Source organism: Narcine bancroftii, chromosome 6 (genome assembly GCF_036971445.1).
Source record: "Narcine bancroftii isolate sNarBan1 chromosome 6, sNarBan1.hap1, whole genome shotgun sequence".
Taxonomy (NCBI): Eukaryota; Metazoa; Chordata; class Chondrichthyes; order Torpediniformes; family Narcinidae; genus Narcine; species Narcine bancroftii.
Window position 1 is genome coordinate 122,940,645 of NC_091474.1, and position 19,103 is coordinate 122,959,747.

General features: G+C 41.3%; 1 protein-coding gene across 6 annotated transcripts in view; it reads right to left on the bottom strand.

The window, feature by feature from the left end:
- Nucleotides 1-1,242: 1,242 nt before the first annotated feature.
- The window catches only part of extl3 (exostosin-like glycosyltransferase 3), a 128,124-nt gene continuing 110,263 nt past the window's right edge, over nucleotides 1,243-19,103 (bottom strand). For 5 of the 6 annotated variants that reach the window (XM_069885887.1, XM_069885891.1, XM_069885886.1 and 2 more), the window contains 4 exons: nucleotides 14,485-14,612; nucleotides 14,216-14,360; nucleotides 12,515-12,643; nucleotides 1,243-3,385 (listed from right to left, as the gene is read on the bottom strand). In XM_069885887.1, the coding sequence (XP_069741988.1) occupies nucleotides 3,176-3,385; nucleotides 12,515-12,643; nucleotides 14,216-14,360; nucleotides 14,485-14,612 (612 nt within the window). In that variant the 3' untranslated portion in view covers nucleotides 1,243-3,175. The remainder of the gene's footprint in view (nucleotides 3,386-12,514; nucleotides 12,644-14,215; nucleotides 14,361-14,484; nucleotides 14,613-19,103) is intronic. The other variant, XM_069885892.1, reaches the window with a different exon arrangement.

The following is a 19,103-nucleotide window of genomic DNA, read 5'->3' on the forward strand; positions in this document are numbered from 1 at the left end:
TTCATAATTGTGCAAAATATATCACGTTTAAAAAAGGCAATCTTTCGGCAGGATAATCAAATGAATAAATCTTGTGTTGTTTGGAATGCAACAGGCTGACAAAATTGAAAGTTATTGGTCATACACTTGTGCTAACATGTTCAAAAGTTCTGTGGTCAGATGGAAGTTTGTAATCATCCTTCAAATCCTTTTGAAGTACTGATGGAGGAAGCAGGCTTTTTTTAAAAAAAATGTTCTCAGATGTGAGCATTGAGTGATTCTTAAAAGGAGGCTTTGAATTTCACCAAAATCCATAGGAGCCATCCTTCAGACAGCTATCCACTCTGCAGATTCTTTGCTGGAAATACAAATCTGGGAGAGTGTCAGTAGAGTATAATACATTTTAACATAAACACTGCAGTTGTTTCACCGGGGGTAGGGGGGGGTGAGAAAAACTTCAATTCTGTGGTGGTTAATAGCCAGTGTGGACTCAGTGGGCTGAGGATCTGTTTCCGTACTGTATCTTGATGACAACTCAATGCACAGCTACTAGCAAGGATGAGTTCAACTTTAAAACCAGGACCACTATAATTAACAGATGTTTATAAAGTGAAAGCAAAGCCTTAACCCCACAATTCTATAATGCACAAGGAGCCAGAAATCAGCAAAGCTTTTGGATTTCAGAACCCTAATGCCGAAAATGTAATTCAGACAATCTGGAGAAGGATAGAACCCGACTACTTGGGGAGAAGATAAAGAGCCTGCTTGAATGGAACAGGGAGTGATAATCTTTGTCTGTGATGGGAGAGAAGATGGACCAACAATTCCAATGAGGAAAGGATAACTGGTTAAGGTCACTTTCATTATCACACCTTAGCTCACACAAATGGGATGTATTCTATCGCGATATTAAGTCACTGAACATGTCCATTCTTTCTGTGCCATAGCATGGCAAGGGGCTCAGATTACATGGCTATTCCAGTCTTTGACGCCCTGGCAACTATGAATCATTTTGAAGCCTGGAACAGTCACTTTTTTTCTTTGACTAGCTCTTTGTTCGCTGCGCTTCCTGTTCATTGGCATTGGGACTAGAGACACACAATCTGCTTGCTTGGTGGGATAATGGATAATTCTGCAATAGTGGTTGAATTGCAGGAAGAAGTTAATTGGCCTCTATAAATTGCCATGGTGTTGATGCAAATATGTAGAGAATAAAATGGGATTATTATGCCTGGGTACATTAAACTGTTCTCAGACGAGAAATATGATAAATACAATGGCTTTTATTATAAATATATTTACAGGATATTGGATATCCCAGAGTGATTGTGATGTAATAAACTCATCCCAAGCTTCATTTAACATTGCAAAATGAGAACAGCTTCTTAGAGATGCAGCGATAAGTTGGAAACATTCTTTGACTACAATTTGAGACAGCATATACTTGATCTGTGTACAGTACATGAAGACAAGGACAGACAGAACAAAATCCTGCCTAAAGTTCCACTCCTATGGTAAATTTCTGTAAGCACATTAAGTTTCTTCAGTAGTGTAACTAGGAAAACCAACCTTTCGTAAAACTCTGCAGATCCTTTTCCTTCCCATATCTTATTTATTTTTTTTAAGATGGTGGCTAACTCTTTCCAGTGAAGAACATCTACAGGTCTGATGCTTTGGTCACAAATGAGATAGATCTTTCCAAATCTCCAACCTCAGCAGGAACTTAGCAATAATGATAATAGCACAGCAAAGCCCTAAATGGACCTCACTCAACAGCAACACGCAAACACCCCAGGAAGAGTCACTGGCTAGGAAGCAGCCAAACTATGGCTGACTTGTTCTTAAATCCATTGTAAAAACAGGTAGATAATCCAGATAAGTTGTGTTTTCAATTTTTGAAAAGAGCAAAACGCAGTATTATTAAAAGCAACTGACATTGTTATAACTGTTGTTTAAAATCCAACAATTTCATTAATAACCTCGAGGGATACAACCAGAGGCCCTTTCCTGCATTGAGTATATATGCCCCCTGGTTCCTTCGTAATCTTAACTGCTCTTTAAAGTGACTCGGTAGGTTGTTCAGTAGTGCTCCACTACTGTCTTTTCAGGGCAGCTAGGAAGGGAGATAAATGACAATTTTGCCCATGTCTCAAGACAGTTCAACATGGTTCTCTTGGTATGAGAATTTAAGAGAAATGGAAAAGCTGAAGGACTTGTATGTCAATGTACATTTGTGAATCACTCCCAGTGTCGATGGATGTGTGGTAATTTCAAACCATTAAATCTGGGAAGAGCATAGAAACAGGAGGAGATCAAGCAACCCTTCAAGTCAGGTTTTCCATTCTATTTGGCAGTGGTTGATCAATGCCTGCCCATGTCCTCTCACTCATACCAAAATCTTGATACTGCCCACAAAGTATCATCAAGCCATTTGTCGTAGGCAAAATTCACATCATTAACTGAGAAATTTTTTAAAAAGACCCATATAAAACAGGAAATTAAAACACTATATAACTAAAACAACTTTGTAAATAAAATCTGGTTTAATATCTTGAGAATAAACAGTGTAATGTCCGTACGGCAGTGAAATGACATCATCATATCACCAGCGGATGCAATGGAATAAATTGTTGATCTGCTAAAGTTTAACGATGTTGAAGGAGCTGGGAGAAATGAAGGAAAATATAGTAACATTTACACATTTCCTACACTCCTGTGGCACCTCATCTTATTTGTGATGAACACTGTCTCGCATAAAACAGAACAATAAACACCAGAGAAAGATCAAGACATCTCACTCAGAGTTGGCCAGTGTGGTTGGCAGTTAGTGAAATATGAAGTCTGTTCATATTTTTCTTTATGTAATCTCATTTTACTCCATGATTATAAATTAGTTCACAAAAAAAAGCAAACCAGATATGGCCTTGCTCTGCGATATGGGGCAGGTTCATGCACCATAATTGCCTCATGGTGAATCTTTGCGTGTCATTTCTTAAATTTGTACATACAGAACTTTATTTTAAATATAAAACCAGTTTTGTCCTAACAGTTAATCATTAAATTAGGTCACCGGTGGACAAGAATTTGGTGAACTTTTCTCATTTCTTCCCTCTCAGGTTTGTGACAGTGTAAATGAAGCCTTAATGGGGTGGAATAATGTTTCGTTCCCTTCTCCTCCCTGTCTGACAGGGGCTCTTCAGATAAATTTGAAACACTTGGTCTTGTCATGTGGCAGGCGTGTTTTGAACAATACGGAGTCCACACGGAACTGGGTGTAGAGCAGCGGCATGTACCCATAGACCTTCACAAAGAAGTTGATGCACTTGTGCCTCTCGTGAAAGTGCGAGTCATCATGCGATAATGCCTGGGGGCAACCTGGGCATCGGAAGGTCCAGCGTGACGTGACCTGGAAGGACAACAGATGGACAGGTTACAGACCTGGACCCTCAATTTGGAGAGTGGCTGTGGGAAGAGAGAAACAAGCATAAAGGACTTCAACTTCCAGAACCTCTGTGAAGGTAGCTCCATCATCTCCTCTCCATTTGAATGTAAGAAACTAATGGGTTTCCATTCATAAATTGCCATGACCACAATTTTAATATGTATATCATAAACGTAATCTATTTTGAACACATGAAAACAATACATGGTGCTCTAAATTAGTATAATTGGAGCTACATGATAACACCAGTACTGACAAGCTAGCCAAGTTCTGAAGGACACAGGGTGTCAGGCAGAGTGCAACAGGTAATGTGTTCCACTCAAAAGATAACCTTGATGTTGTGGTCAAGGACAGATCAAGCAGCTCAAGACCAGGTAGCCATGAGACGGAGAGGCAGTAGTTAAACAGTTTTCTACCACAAATGTGAAGACTACTACATCCCTTACTCTGCTGTTACACAATTCAGATGTTATTGTGTCCAATCAAGTGTCTGCTGGTACCAGCCACAAAAATTTGAAGCAACAACACAAGATTGCTTGCCACACACTGACAGCACACATTTCTACATCTACAAGATCAACAGCACATGCTTCTACATCTACAATATCAAATATCTGTAAATTCTATAGAATCCAGTTGTGAATGGACAATTAAACAACAAATGGGAAAACAGTTCATGAATTTTTCCGATGAAGGAGAAACCCAGCCTACTGTGTCAGCACTTAGCAAGATTGAAGCATTTTCAAATATGTTTGGCCAAAAACATTGTAGACAACCCACCTCAACTCCTTCTCTTCAGAGACCAGGCTTCTGCCGATTTAATTCACTCCATGTGATATGAAGAAATAAGTGTGCACTCAGGTTACAGCCAAAATATGAGACCCAACAATATTTTTTATGGTTGAAGCCTTGTGTTCAAGAACCTCATGTGCCTAAAGTCAAAATGTTTCTGTACATTATCCACTAAATTGCCATCCACTGCACTGCCATCTACTTAAGAAAATGGAAAGTGCCCACATATGACTAGTCAACCAAAAGTAGAAAAAACGAGATTATCACCCTATTAGCCTCCCTGCAATAATCAGCAGGTTATGTAATAAAAACAAAAAATGCTGTAAACACTCAGCAGTTCTGTCAGAGGATCTCTGGCCTGAAATATTATCATGGATGCTGTCTGATTTGTTCAGTGTTTCCAACATTTTTTTGTCTTTAGTTCAGATTTTCTGCATCAACTGTTTTTTTTCTTGATTCTCACTCAGTTTATGCTCTGTCAATTAATTTCACTCTGGACCTCATCACAGCCTCAGTCCAAATAAAACAGAGGGTGAAAAATGCAGTGACCCACTTTGATCCAAGACAGCACATCAAGAAGTCACAGTAAAAATTACTGTGAGATTTGGGAAGAATCTCTCCAGTGGCTGAATTCATATGGAACACTTTGAAATATAGTTGCATTTGCTGGGAATCAACCATCTTCTGGTGCTTTATTAATGATCTTTGTAATATGATTAATTTGTAAGTGGGGATGTTTACAGATAATCATCTCCTCATTGCATACATTTGCATTACCTTACGTAATAAACAAGGCTTAAATGTGCAGCAGGACCTCAGCAATTATGAGGCATGGGTTGATTAGGGGAAAGCAATGTTTCCACTATACAATAACCAACTGAAACAAGAGGTACTCCGATCTTTTCCCCATGATGTTCAATCATGCTATCAATGGCAAAAAGAGAATGCTGGAAGCACTCTGCAAATCAGGCAACATTAGTAGGAAGTGAAATAGAATAAATATTTTGGGTCATTATCTCAATAGAACTGGGAAAATAAGTCAGAAATATGCAGTCAGTTGTAAAGAGGGGGAGAGGTGGAAAAAATAGGAATATCTGTGAGTGGGTGGAGACAGTCATTACAAATATTAACAATACTTTGTTTTGAAAAGCAGTTGGAGAAAAATGATATTGAAGTAATTTGATATATACAGAATTCAAGCAACTGGTAAAAAGGGGGAAAAAAATAATAGGTAAGAATTGTAAAAGTTTTTTGAAGTAACCTTTGGTGAATATGGGAGCAAATATTCAGCCAGCAGAATGTCTTGGTCATGCTTTGCTTGTAGCAGCTGTGTAAATATAGTTGTGTGAAACTGCAATGATGTTGCCCAGGATGAAGAGCTGGTTGATGCCGCTCAACATTGGGGTGACTTTAAATGTCTCCTTTTCCCTGCTTTGTAAGAGTTGCCCCGGTTGGTCTCTCTGTAAACTTGGGGGAGGGGAGATTAATGACCTATAATGTTATTTTATTGCTCATCTTTCGAGCAGCTCCATGGAGGGGGAGGAACCTGCAGGTGAAGTGACGGTTAAATGTTTTCAAAGAATGAGACTGAACATAAAAATGAATTTATGGTTTGTATATTCATGCAAGAGAAGTTTTGTTCAGTGTAAGTATAGTATTTTTGTATTTAAAATGTTTATTCTTAATACAGGTGTATTGAGTAGGCATGTAAGAGTAAGTCTCAAGGAACTGGAAAATACACATACAGCATCTAACAATCCTCATAAGTGCCTGATACCAGGAGTTTTACTGTATATTGGAACAATGGTACAAACACATTCAAGGGGCTAAAAAAAGGGATCCATTCAAAATTATTAAATTCAGTGAGACTGTGACAGAATTGCTATTATTAATATGTGGGTGGACAGGTATACACGGACACACACAATTCTTTGAAACGTCTGGTAAATGGCAATAAAACCATAAGTGATTGTTTATTAAAATATCTAGGACAATGGAGTACGCTCAAGGAGGACATCTGGGTAAGCCAAAGACTCTCTGCTTGTTTACCCATGTTTTTAGAATGGAAACTCTGAAACATTTGTTCAAAAGAGCTGGCTTATGCTTCTATGTATACAAAACCATCTGTTTGTGGCTTCAGCATACCATTCGGAACCATATCAACTGATACTTTTGGAAGAATGAGATTTCAAACAGAACAAGAAGTGATGATCAAAGCAAGTCATATGATTAAAGACATTTAAAAATCTGCATTTTAATATTGCACCAAGAAATGCAGTAGCCTCCAGTTAAAGAGGCAACTGTCCTTCTTATAGTCTCTTTGCTATGGGAGATGCACAGAATCTGGGGTAAGGTAGAGCCATTTCAGCTGTTTCTTTGAAAAGAGGACAGTTTCACCGTGTCCATCTTTACATGGCCACTTCATGTAACCCTTACCGGGGTTTGTGAAGTCGTCATGGAAGAAAACACAAGCTCTGTAACCTCCATGCAAGAGAAGGAAATCATTCATAGGAAGAAACAATTATCTGAAAAACTCTACAAGAATTTTGTGCCTAAACTTTAATGGTTTTGGGACCTCACACACACACACACACATACATACATTTACGCATAGTGGAATTAAGTAAGTGGTATGTTTATTAAATAAAATTATAGTTTTGAAGATACCATCATCTTGGTGAATTTTTATTGCTGCGGGTCTAGGTCATGACAGAGACACACAAGAGATTGCAGATGTTGGAATATAAAACACACACAGTACAATTCATTCTGCCCCCAAAGTTGTGCTGATACATATCAACCTACTCAACAATATAAGCCTTTCCAACTTCAAACCCATAACCATCTATTTTTCCTGCATCCAAGAGTGTTTTAAATATCACTATTGTACTAGACTCCACCACCACCCATGGCAATGCATTCTAGCCACCCATTACTCTCTGTGTGTAAAAAAAAAATACCCCTGACATCTCCCCTAAACATTCCTTCCCTCACCTTGTATAGATGTTTTCTGGTGTTTGCTACTCTTGCCCTGAGAAAAAGGTGCTGCCTGTCCACCCTTTGTCTCTCATAATTGTGCAGATCTCTCTTGTCCCCTCTCATTCTTCTTTGTTCAACAGAGAAAAGCCCTAGTTCTGTTAACCTTGTCTCATAAGAGATATTTTAAATTTAAATTTAAAATTTAATGTTTTAAAATTTAGACATTCAACACGGTAACAGGCTATTTTAGCCCACAAGTCTGTGCCGCCCAATTTACACTCAATTAACCTACACTCCCTGTTCGTTTCAAATAGTGGGAGGAAACCGGAGGCCCTGGGGAAAATCCACGTAGACATGGGGAGAACATACAAACTCCTTACAGACAGTACGGGATTTGAACCCAGGTCCCAATCATTGGCGCTATAAAGGCGTTGTGCTAACAGCTACACCAACCATACCTATTGGACGTTTCCCAATTCAACAAACATCCTGGTAAATCTCTGCATTCTCTCCAAAGGTTCCACATCCTGTAATGAGGTGACCAGAACTGAACACAATATTCCAAGTGTGGTCTAAACAGAGTTTTATACTGCAACATCACTTCACGACTTGTGAACTCAATCCCCAACCAATGAAGAAGGCCAGCATACCATGACCCTTACCAATCTGCACGGCAACCTTGAGATCCATAGATTTGGACTACAAGGATCCAATGTTCTTCCACACTATTAAGAATCCTGCCAATTAGCCATGTACTCAGCCTTCAAATTTAACCTTCCAAAATGCATCAATTCACAATGATCTGGATTGAACTCATCTCCCAATTTCCCACCCAACTCTGCATCCTGTCCATATCCTGTTGTAACCCAAGACAATCTTCTACACTATCCACAATACCACCAACCATCATGTCATCTGCTAACTTAATGACCCATCCTTCTTCCAGATCATTTTTAAAAATCACAAATAGCAGGCGCCCCATATCAAATCACTGTGGAACTCCTCTAGTCACTGACCTCCAAGTCGTATACATTCCATCTCCTACTATCCTCATCTTAATGCAGGTAAAACAATTCTGAATCCACACAGTCAAGGTACCATGACCAATGACTTTCTGAATGTCTGGCATGAGGGAACCTTGTCAAATGCCTCATTAATATTCATGTACACATCTACTGCCCCACCCATATCAATTTATTTTGTTACTTCCTCCAAAATTCAGTTAGGCTCATGAGGCACAACCTACCCGTCACAAAGCCATGCTGACTATCTCTGAGAAGTCTGACCTTCCCTACATGTTCATAAATCTTGTCCCTTAGAATCCTCTCCAATAATTTTCCCACCACTGATGCAAAACCCACTGGTCTATAATTCCAAGGATTCTCCCTGTTACCTTTATATAAACAAGGGATCACATTGCCATTCGCCAATCCTCTGGTGCCTTCCCTGTGGCCAGGGAGGATGCAAAGATCATTGCCAGCCAGCAATCTCTTCCCTCCCTGTAGCAACCTGGGGCAATCTTAATGTTTTTAAGAAGATCCGGCAATTCCTCTTTCTTCATCTCAACATGCTCCAGAACATAAGCTTTTTCTATACGGACCTCACATTGACCAAAGTCCCTTTACCTGTTGAACACTGAAGCAAAGTTCTCATTTAGGACCTCCCCTACCTCCTCTGTCTCCAGGTACATCTTGCCTTCTTTATCCTTAAGAGCCCCTACCTTCACTTTCATCATCCTTCTGTTCTTCATTTATACATATAACGCCTTCGGGTTTTCCTTACTCCTACTTGCCGAGGACATTCTTGTGCCTCCTTCCAATTCTCCTTCCTGACTACCACACAATTCTTCAGCCCTTCCTGTTTTTGCTTCCTAAACCTTCTGTATGCTTCCTTCTTCGACTTAACTAGTTGTTTCACCTCTTTTGTCACCAAAAGTTCTCTTATCCTACCATCTTTTCCTTTCTGAGTGGAACAAAACTAATCAGAACCCGACACAAGTGGTCCCTAAACATCCTCCACATTAGTTCTGTGCTTTTCCCCCCCATAAACATCTGTTCCCAATTTACACTCCAAAGTTCATGCTTCATCCCATTGTAATTAGCGGGTGGCAGCAGCGCTGAGCTGGGTGGGGAGGGCAGTGGTGGTGCTAATCGGCAGGGGCTAGTGGTGGCAGCACTGAGTAGGGGGGCTAGTGGAGGCGGCACGGGAGGAGGTGGTGTTGAGCATAGAAGATGTCAGTGTCGGCACTGAACCAGGGTGAGGGGCGGTGGCGGCGGTACTGAGTGGGGGATAGTGATGCCAGTACAACATGGCGGCCACCGAGACCAGCTTTCACAAGAATGCCTTGTTGCCATTTATTTTGCTTACTATTGCCACCCCGAGTCTGGCCAGAAAATTACTGCACTGGCTTCCTCATTAAATTTTGCAGCAGACTGAATCAATACAAGACTGAAGGTTCAGACCACCCCTTTTTCCTCACCACCCCTTTGGATTTTTCCACCGCCCACATGGGGACGGTAGCGCCCACTTTGGGAACCACTATGCTACACTATTCCTTGTAAAACATCTAAACCCCAGTACCTGTATCAGCCAAGTCGTCACAGCCACAACATCATAATTCCATGTTCTGACCCATGCTCTAAGTTCATCTCTCTTATTTCTAATACTTTTTGCATTGAAATACATATAGTTCAAACCATCCAAATAACTGCATTTATTCTCCTTCCGCTGGTTGTCCTTCCTCACAAACTCGCTGCACATTGGAAATTTTTGACTATTTACTCTATTCTCTGTCCTCTCATTCTGGTTCCCAACTCCCCTGTCTCCCAGAGCAGCATTAGCAAACCCCACAAGGACATTAGCCTCTCCAGTTCAGTTGCAAACCATCCCGTCAGTTCAGGTTCCCCTTTCCTGGAAGCGAGCCCAATGATCCAGAAACCTGGAGCTCTCCCTCCTGCACCATCTCTTTAGCCACGTGTTAAGCTGCATGATCCTGCCATTTCTAACCTCACCCACACGTGGAACGGGTGGCAATCCCGAGATCATAACCTAGTGGTCTTGTCCTTCAACTTAGTGCCCAATTTCCTGAACTAGCTTTGCATGAACTCATCACCCTTCCTACTCACATCATGAACTACGACATCTGGCTACTCATCCTCCCTCTTGACAATGCTGGGGTGCAGCATACTATTTGGGATTCTTGGTCTTCAACCCTTCTTTTCTTATCTGTTCCTCTATCAATACAAGATGGAGCAAAAAGCCATCTATTGGAGGAACTGAGAGGGTTGAGAAGCATCGGTGGAAGGAAAAACAATGGACAATGTTTCGGGTTTGAACTCTTCATTAAAACTCTTTACTGAAGTACACATCAAGTCATGTAAAATGAAAACAGCAGACCCAGGAGAGTGGAGTGAGACACAGTGCTACTCTGCAGGATCCTACTGCGATGCCGACAGCTCCATAAAGGCTTTAAACAGCTGTTACAGGAGCCAATGATGTTTTAAAAAAATGAATATCCTGTAACCACGGAGGTTTGTGGTGGGCAGCAGACCTTGAGGGATTGCAGATTCCAGGAGCGACCAGCATAGGACATCAGAAACAGTGGAAAATTACCCCCCCCCCCCCACCCATTAAGGAGAAGCATGGAAGACTACACTACACTACAGGAAGGTTATCACAGCAGTGGACTAGCAAGGAGCTCAGCTGCTGAAGAACCCACACAATCTGTGGGTTGTTGGCAACTTGTGGTACAAGGACTCACAAGCTACTGATGACATGGTCGAAAGACTCGCACTGGTCTGTGGGCTGCTGGTGACTGACTCGTGGGAACCAGCTTATCAAAACTGGAATTTAAGAGGTTGCCGAGGACAAGATGGGCTCCCAAAGGGCCCTGAGAGCTGAAAGATTCCTGATGGTATCGAAAGTTTGGTCTGGAGCTTGAACAGAGTCTGTGAGGCTGCAGGAGCGCTAGAGGCAAATCCATGTGCACTCAATGTCTCTGTAGGGAATCTCTTTTGCTTCAGTTTCTCTTCTTACTTGGGGGCTCTGGGCAATGCTAATGGTAACTCTTTGCTTGTCTTTATGACAGGCAAAAGTTAATATATATTTTGTACTATGACAAGACAATAAAGGAGCCTTGAACCTTAGAGCCCTGGCATTTTAATGAGTCCTGGACAGAAGATGAAGAGTTTCTATTATCACTGAACCCTCTATCCACCCCTGACCAGAAACCTCACTGGATCAGCAAGTACCAATGAAAGCAGTTCAAAACCCGTATATCCTTTTCCTTGCAACTTACCATCTGATACCCCAAAGCCTTTCCAGTACCTGCAATGCACATAATCAGGACTGTGATGGAAAACTCTCCATTTTTGTCCAGGAAGTGAAACTCAAACAACATCTAAGCAGCGTGTCAACAACTAGGTCAAAGCAGCCCTTTTAATCAGTCTGTTTGATTAGAACCACCACAACATTTTGTCACCAGTATTATCTATAAAGATGCACTGCAAAAACTCACCATGACATCTTCATCAGCTCCTCCTCATGATCAATATCCTCTGCATCAGTCATTACTTAAACACCACCACCACTTTCCAGTCATGCTCCACACTTTTCTGATGCGGCAGCATCTAAATTCCACAACTCCCTCCCAAGTAACTCCAATGGAATACCATTGCCACACAGATTGCAGGAATTCAAGTCAGCATCTCAGGACCACCATTGGCAGCAATTTGTGATAGCCAATAAATGGCTATCGCAAATTACTATAGGTCCCTCTCTCCTGTGCAAACAGAACAAATTCTCAATGTTTTCTGTAAACACAAATTATTTACAGCAGGTTCCTGCACAAAAAAAAATAAACTCTTCATAATTTGCAGCTTTTACCAAGGGAATAAGCTTTGCGTAAATATCTCCTTTGTGAAACAGTGCTATAGATCAATTATATCCACCTGGGCAGAACCTCAGGTTAGTCTTATCTGAAAGACTGAATCTCCAATAATGCTGTGTTCCCATCATAGTGGCACAGGGAAATATCAGCTTAGATTATGTGTTCTGGTTTGTGATTCATGGCCTCATTATGACAAAGCCAGCACAATGCCATAGCTGTGAATGAATGCTCCTTCATTTGCTCCAGAGTTTCTTTATTAAAGAACCTGACTTATAGAGTGCCTTTAACACACTTCAGAGATTTCTTGATCTGGTCCTTTGAGCTTCATGAAACAGTTTGAAATATCGTTCCATTTTAATTATTTTACTGAGATGGTCTCATTAACTGATAGCCAGGGAGAATCAATTAATTATTTCAGTCCCAGTGGCACTGACCTTTATTGGTGGCTTTCTGGTGATATGAGAGACAAGGAAGTTCATAGCAATATCCTCACAATTAATGTATTCATCCACCATGTCCCGGATGGTCTGTGGCATGACATAGGAGTACAGGTAGGCATAGTACTGTAAGAGAGGAGGAAAATTATCAATGAGTCGACAATCCCCCAAAACAGGATGGGTGGAAGGGAAAAGTGAGGTGTCCTGAAGCCTGCACTCTCTCTCTCTCTCTTTCTGACCAAGCATTTGTAATCTGCTTTATTATGTCTTTTTTTGTCTCAGCATCAATTTTTGCAGGAAAATGTTTGTATTTTTTTTAAAAAAACAACAAAGCACTATATAATGGCAGATATTACTAGTGAAGCAGAACTTCCAAATTGAAATCTTGTACTGAATCGATTAATGATATTCATTGAAACTGGTACAGGTCACAGACATTTATGACAAAGGCTAATGACTCTCAATATTGCTTGTACAATCAAATACATTGCTATTCCTAAAAGGTATCTGGATTGACCTGGATGACTGCATACCACACTCACCAGACTACCTCACGTTAACTGGTTCATCTCAATTCTGACCTTCTGTAGTGAAAGGTTTGCAGGCAGTGTGTGTACAGGCAGCTCTAAGTTGCCATCAAGTCAGCTGATTGTCAACCTGATTGTCAACCTCACCTATATTACCTTGGTTGTTAGATTAAGGTAGAACAGATGGAAAGCATAGTATCTGGCATAGAAGAGCATCAGGAAAGATCTACATTCATCAACTTGTTCTTTAAAATACTTAGAGAATTTCCAAAATGTGGTATTGCAGCCCAAAATAACAAACTACTCAAGCGCATGAAACAAGTAAAAGCTTGGTCAGATAGATGGATTTCAAGGAGAAAGCCAGGGAGGTTAAGAGAGGGAATGGCAAAACTGGAGCTCAATGTGACCACAAAAAGTGCAGCTAATGAAATTGGAAAAGTTAGTATTAGAAGATTGTTTTTGAAGTGGAGTTCACAGATATTGAGATGCAAGAGGCCATGATGCAGTTTGACAAGGGGATGGATAATCGCAAGTGTTTCAGATCAAGAACCAAAATCAATCAACAAGCTCAAGGGAATGAGCGGTTGTTTTTGGAAGTTAGAAAATAACTGGATTCCTGGCTGGAGAAGGGGATTTATCCTGGATCATTTTGCTGTTCTGCTTTCTTGAACTTGGAAGAAAGAAAGAGAAATAACAGAAAGGATTTATCACCACTTTTATTAAAAAACATGAAGAAAATCTGAGAATTCCTTTGTTAGAGGGCAGCAGAAGGTGTTTTTTGCAAGATCAACAGGTTTTAATTGGGTTACCAAGAAATATGAAGTTATGGCAAGTCACAGGAATTGAGATAAAAACTGAGGTGAATGGATTGCTTCTGTTTTTATATAAATGGATGCAAGCTAGACTTGCATAATCCTTCAACAATGGAACAGACTACTACAGTTAACATCTAGGTTCACCGCTATACAAACTGACAGGATAGGTCTTGTGGACTGACCTTGCCACAAATTAATTTTAATTAACAGAAGATTGGGGAACCATTTATAAAAAGGCTTTGTGCAATTTTCTCATTCTCCATCCCTCCCAAGTTGCTTCTTTGGCTAAGAATCCCAGAACTCCATGAACAGCAAAATGATGAGGACAAAATGATGCAGCAGAGAAGAGAACGCACCTTGTGAAAAAAAGCAGCACCTGTCAGCACCATGGAGAGTTCACAGGAGTAGTTGGAATTGTACAGCCAGGACTGGTGGGTCAAGTCCCAGGCATGATACCTGCCAGGAAAACCCACAATTCGATCTCTTGCCTCTCTCCAAACCCTGTGGAAGTAACGACAATCGAAAGTTCAGAGCTGCATACTTCAGTACAAATGTTTAACACACTATTCAAGCTGCACTTCAAGTCACCAAATAGCCAATTATAAAAAAAATGTGTTCCACTCACCGAAAGCCAAACATGATCTCATCGTGACGAAGGTGGGCATCATCGTCAATAGAAAGAATGGCCTCAGTTTCAATACTATCCCAGGGTAGGAAACGATTATTTAAACTATTCTTCTCTGTATGAACAACCTGAAATAATTAATTGATTTTAATTGATTTTTTATAGACCTGAACCTTGCATTCAATTCAACAATTTAAGTTCCAGAGACAATGCAGCATCCATGAGATCTAACCAGAGCTCAATTCAAGCCACAAGAATCTTTTCCTGGAGAATATGTGAACCAACAGAGTGACGAAAAAATGGAGTGTCCATCACTCTTTTCCATTTGTTGTTCATTTGTTCTTGATTTTCTCCTTATGTTGGACTTCTGGGGACATATCTGCATGGTTGTGAGGGTGGGGTCTGGTCTCAATCTTCCACATTAACTGAAGATAGCACAGTGGCGAGCAGTTAGCTTGGCTGCCTCACAGCTCCAGGGACTTGGGTTTAATTCTGCCCTTGGATGCCATCTGTGCAGTTTGCATATTCTCTCCAAAAGAGGTGGGGGTGGAGGAAAAGATGGGGAAAGGTTGCAGTGGATGATCCAGATTCTTCCCATAGGCAGGTTAATTCACCTTAAATTACACTGAACAATGAAGATTTTTCTTCCTGAACACTTTTGAGTGTATTTTGGGCCCCATAGTTGGTATAGCAGTTAGTGTAATGCCATTACAGCGCCAGCGATTGGGACTGGGTTCGAATCCCACACTGTCTATAAGGAGTTTGTACTTTCTTCCTGTATCTGCTTTGGTTTCCTCCCACCATTCGAAATGTACCAGGGGTTGTAGGTTAATTGGGTAGCACGAGCTCATGGGCCGAAATGGCCTGTTACCATGCTGCATGTCTAAATTTTTTTTTTAATTAAAATTTATTGAATTTTTGCTGCTGATCACAAAAATCATAAAAATATTCCAATCACGCTATTTTTTTTAAGATACAACCCATTTTTGTGATTTCCTGTCATATTTTAACTCTACTTCAAGCAGACAAAACCATGAAATGCAACATGTCATTGAGAATTCATTTTCTGCATTTGCACTTGGACGTCTTCCCTGCTGATCTTGGTGCAGTCAGTGATGAACATGGTGAAACGTTTCACCAGGACATTGCGACCATGGAAAAGTGGTATCAGGGCAACTGGTCACTGACACAAGAGGCATCAGATGCTGAGTACAAACGAAAATCAGTGGCAAAATATTTTTAGATCAGTTGTCAGCATCATTATCCAATTAAATATGCTAAATTCAATAAAAGTGAATTTATTTTTTCTCCAATTTCTTATACAATACAGCAAATCTGAAATTATTTATGTTCATCTTGAAGTTATTTATCATAATCTCTATTTTTCTCTTCAGGAAGAAATCCTTTTAAAAAAGATTGTTGTCCAGCATTACCATTAATTAATGTATGTTGTGGAGCAGGTTTGATGGGCCTAATGACCCAACTCTGCTCCATGTCTAATAGGCTACAGTCTTAATGGCAAGGACAGTCAAAGAAACTTATGGACATGAAATAAGGAGCTGGAAAACTCCCCAAGAGATTTTCTATATTGCCGTCAGTATAGATTTAACAACAGCAAGGGGTGACACAGAAGGCAAACTATTTATAAGGGCCACTATTTCTCAGATTAACTGGACATAAAAAAATACTATTTTTAAGAATAGGAGCTTAGCCTAAGAAACTATCATTTTTTTAAAAATCTAAGATCAGTGGAACAGATCATATGCTTAATATTACAATGCTGTTTATTCAGTAGTGCTCTGGAAAAATTAGTTCCTGTAGTGTGTTGTGTGCCAGCGCAGCGAAAGAACTGAGACAGCAGGCTGTGAGCTTGTTTAGCACAACTGATTTACTTTGAAGTTCGCACTGCAGCCTTTAATGCCGCCCAGAGCCCCCACACCCCCCCCCCCCCTCACCCACCCCGCGTCCCGAACTCATATCACACTGACATAAGCACATACATGCACTTCCTGTCTGTACCGGAAGGACCCATGACGCCATCTTTGCCGCGGCTGACCATGCGTGACAGGTTCACCACTGTGATTATGTGTGTCACACCATTCCCATAATTTCCCATCTTGATTCTTCAGTTTTTATAACAGATTTTCGGCATCTGCACCATTTTACTCTCCAGGTTGACCTCACAAATTCAGCCTTGTTTTTTTTCCCCTCCCTCATCATTCCTCAACCAGTTGCCACATTTTGCTCTCAACTCATTTAAACAATTTTATTTTCTAAATTTCTCTATTATGGTGAAAGATTATTGGTCTAAAATACCAATTTTTCTTTCTTCATAGATGCTTCCAGATCCTGGGTGCCAATATTTCAAAAGATCCCTCCTGGAGCCAGCACACCGAGGCAAACGTGAAGAAGGCACACCAGTTCCTCGACTTTCTGAGGAGATTTGGAATGTCATCAAATACTCTTAAATGTCTACAGGTGCACTATGGAAATTATACTGACCAGTTGCATCACAGTCAACTGCTCAGGAATGCAGAAGGGTCCATGAACCAGGTCTATCACAGGTTCCTACCTCCCATTCCACCATTGAAGACATCTATGTGAGGCATGGCATTAAGGCAGCAGCAAACATCATAAAAGACACCTAATCCCCTGATCACAACCTTTTCTCAGTGATGCCTTCAGGTAGAATGTACAGAAGCCCAATGTACGGAAGCCCAAAGTCCAACACCTCTAGGTTCTAGAAGTTTCTTTCCAACAGCTATCAGGCTCTTGAACTTGCTCTTATTACTACATTGATTAAGGACTTTGTTGCACCATTACCGAGTCACATTTTTGCACTAGGATAAATGAGTATTTATTACTTTTTTGAATTTATTATCTCTTCATAATTCATTTGCATACGATTGTAGTTGTTTTTGTAGATTTTTTTGTAATGTGTTCAGCTGCAGCAAGAATTTTGATGCATGCGTATATTGCACAAAGTAAATGACAATAAAATCATTATCATGTAGTCATTTTTGAGTTGTACAAACACTAAATGTAATTGTTTAACAATTCGGTAGAAACATTAAATTTAATAAATCAACAGTTCAGAAGTCGCTGTCAGCCAAAATAACTTCTGTCCAGCCTCTCTTTCATCTTTCTTCTTGATGATGTCATAAGCACTGAATGTCCAGCTTGTTGGTGTTCCTGCTCCACTGAGCCTGAACCTCCGAATGATAGTTTGAGAACTAAGAAGCACAATCTGCCACATAACCCCACTCCCCAAACTAGAGATGGTTAGGTTGTCGAAGTGAGGGTAGGTTTGGTCATGCTGGTGAATGGCCTCTGTGTGGGGTTGCGCTACCTACAATGGTTGGTCAATGTCCAAGTGTGCCGGCTTGAGACGGACCCTGGAGATAGTCTCATGTCTGCTCCTCATATCAATGAGGAAAACCATGGCATCATTTTGTAGTACTCTGAAGGGCTCCTCAGGAGAGGTATACGGTGGGAATGTCGGTGAAGTAAAATGTACTGGCAGTCCTAGAGGTTGGTTGAGATGTTCATGGTTGTGAGACAGATCGAGACATTGGACCTGAAGAAAGCGCACCCACATTCTCACAGAGGTGTGTCAGCGTGGTTGTGGGCAGTTCTTGATGTCCACGTATCGCCGGGATGAAGTCCCCTGGGACTGAAAGTGTGCTGCCAGCTCGGCCGAGGAAGTTGCCAGGTCCTCCTTTGGGGCAGTGAATATGCCTATCATGACCCACGTAAATTCATCCATCCAGTCTTGGTTAGTGAAGCATGCCTTAAGGGATGCCTTCCTGTGCTGGTGAAAATGTTCCACTATGCCGTTTGCTTGTGGGTGGTAGGCCGTTTTGTGGTGCAGCTTTATGCCAAGCAGCCGGGCCATTGCTGACCACAGTCTAGAAGTGAACTGTGTACCTCTGTCGTGGGACATGTCCACTGGCAAGCCAAAACGGGCTATTCAGTGGGCGATGAGGGCATGTGAACAGGTCACAGTGGAGGTGTCCAAGAATGGGACGGCCTCTGGCCATCTCGTGAATCTGTCCATGATGGTGAAAAGGTGGGTGACACCTCTGGATGGTGCAGCGGTCCCATGATGTCAACACAAATGTTGTCGAAACAGTGGGACAAGGTGAAGTTCTGAAGCGGTGCCTTGACGAGTCGCTGATTCTTAAGAAGTTTGACAGAGGATACACACTCTGGCCCAGTTGCCAACCTGTTTGAGCAACTCATACCACATGAACTTGGTTGCAATAAGTTCCTTTGTTGTCCAAATGTAAGGGTGAGCTAGACCATGAACCATGTCAAATATCCAGCGTCGCCAGGTAGTAGGGATGATGGGTCTTGGCTGTCCCGTAGACACATCGCAGAGGGGTGTGGTGTCAGCGGGCCCAAATCTCACATCCTCTAACTTTAGGATTGAGATGGCAGTGTGGTCGGTGAGCATCTCCTCACCCTCTCGCTGGGTGGCTGCCACAGCAGTGTAGTTGACACCTGGGGCCAGAGCGTGGATGGCATTGATGACCATGCGGGATAACACATCTGCAACCTGGTTACTCTTGCCTGTGATGTGCTGGACAGAAGTCGTGTATTCCAAGATGTAGGTCAGA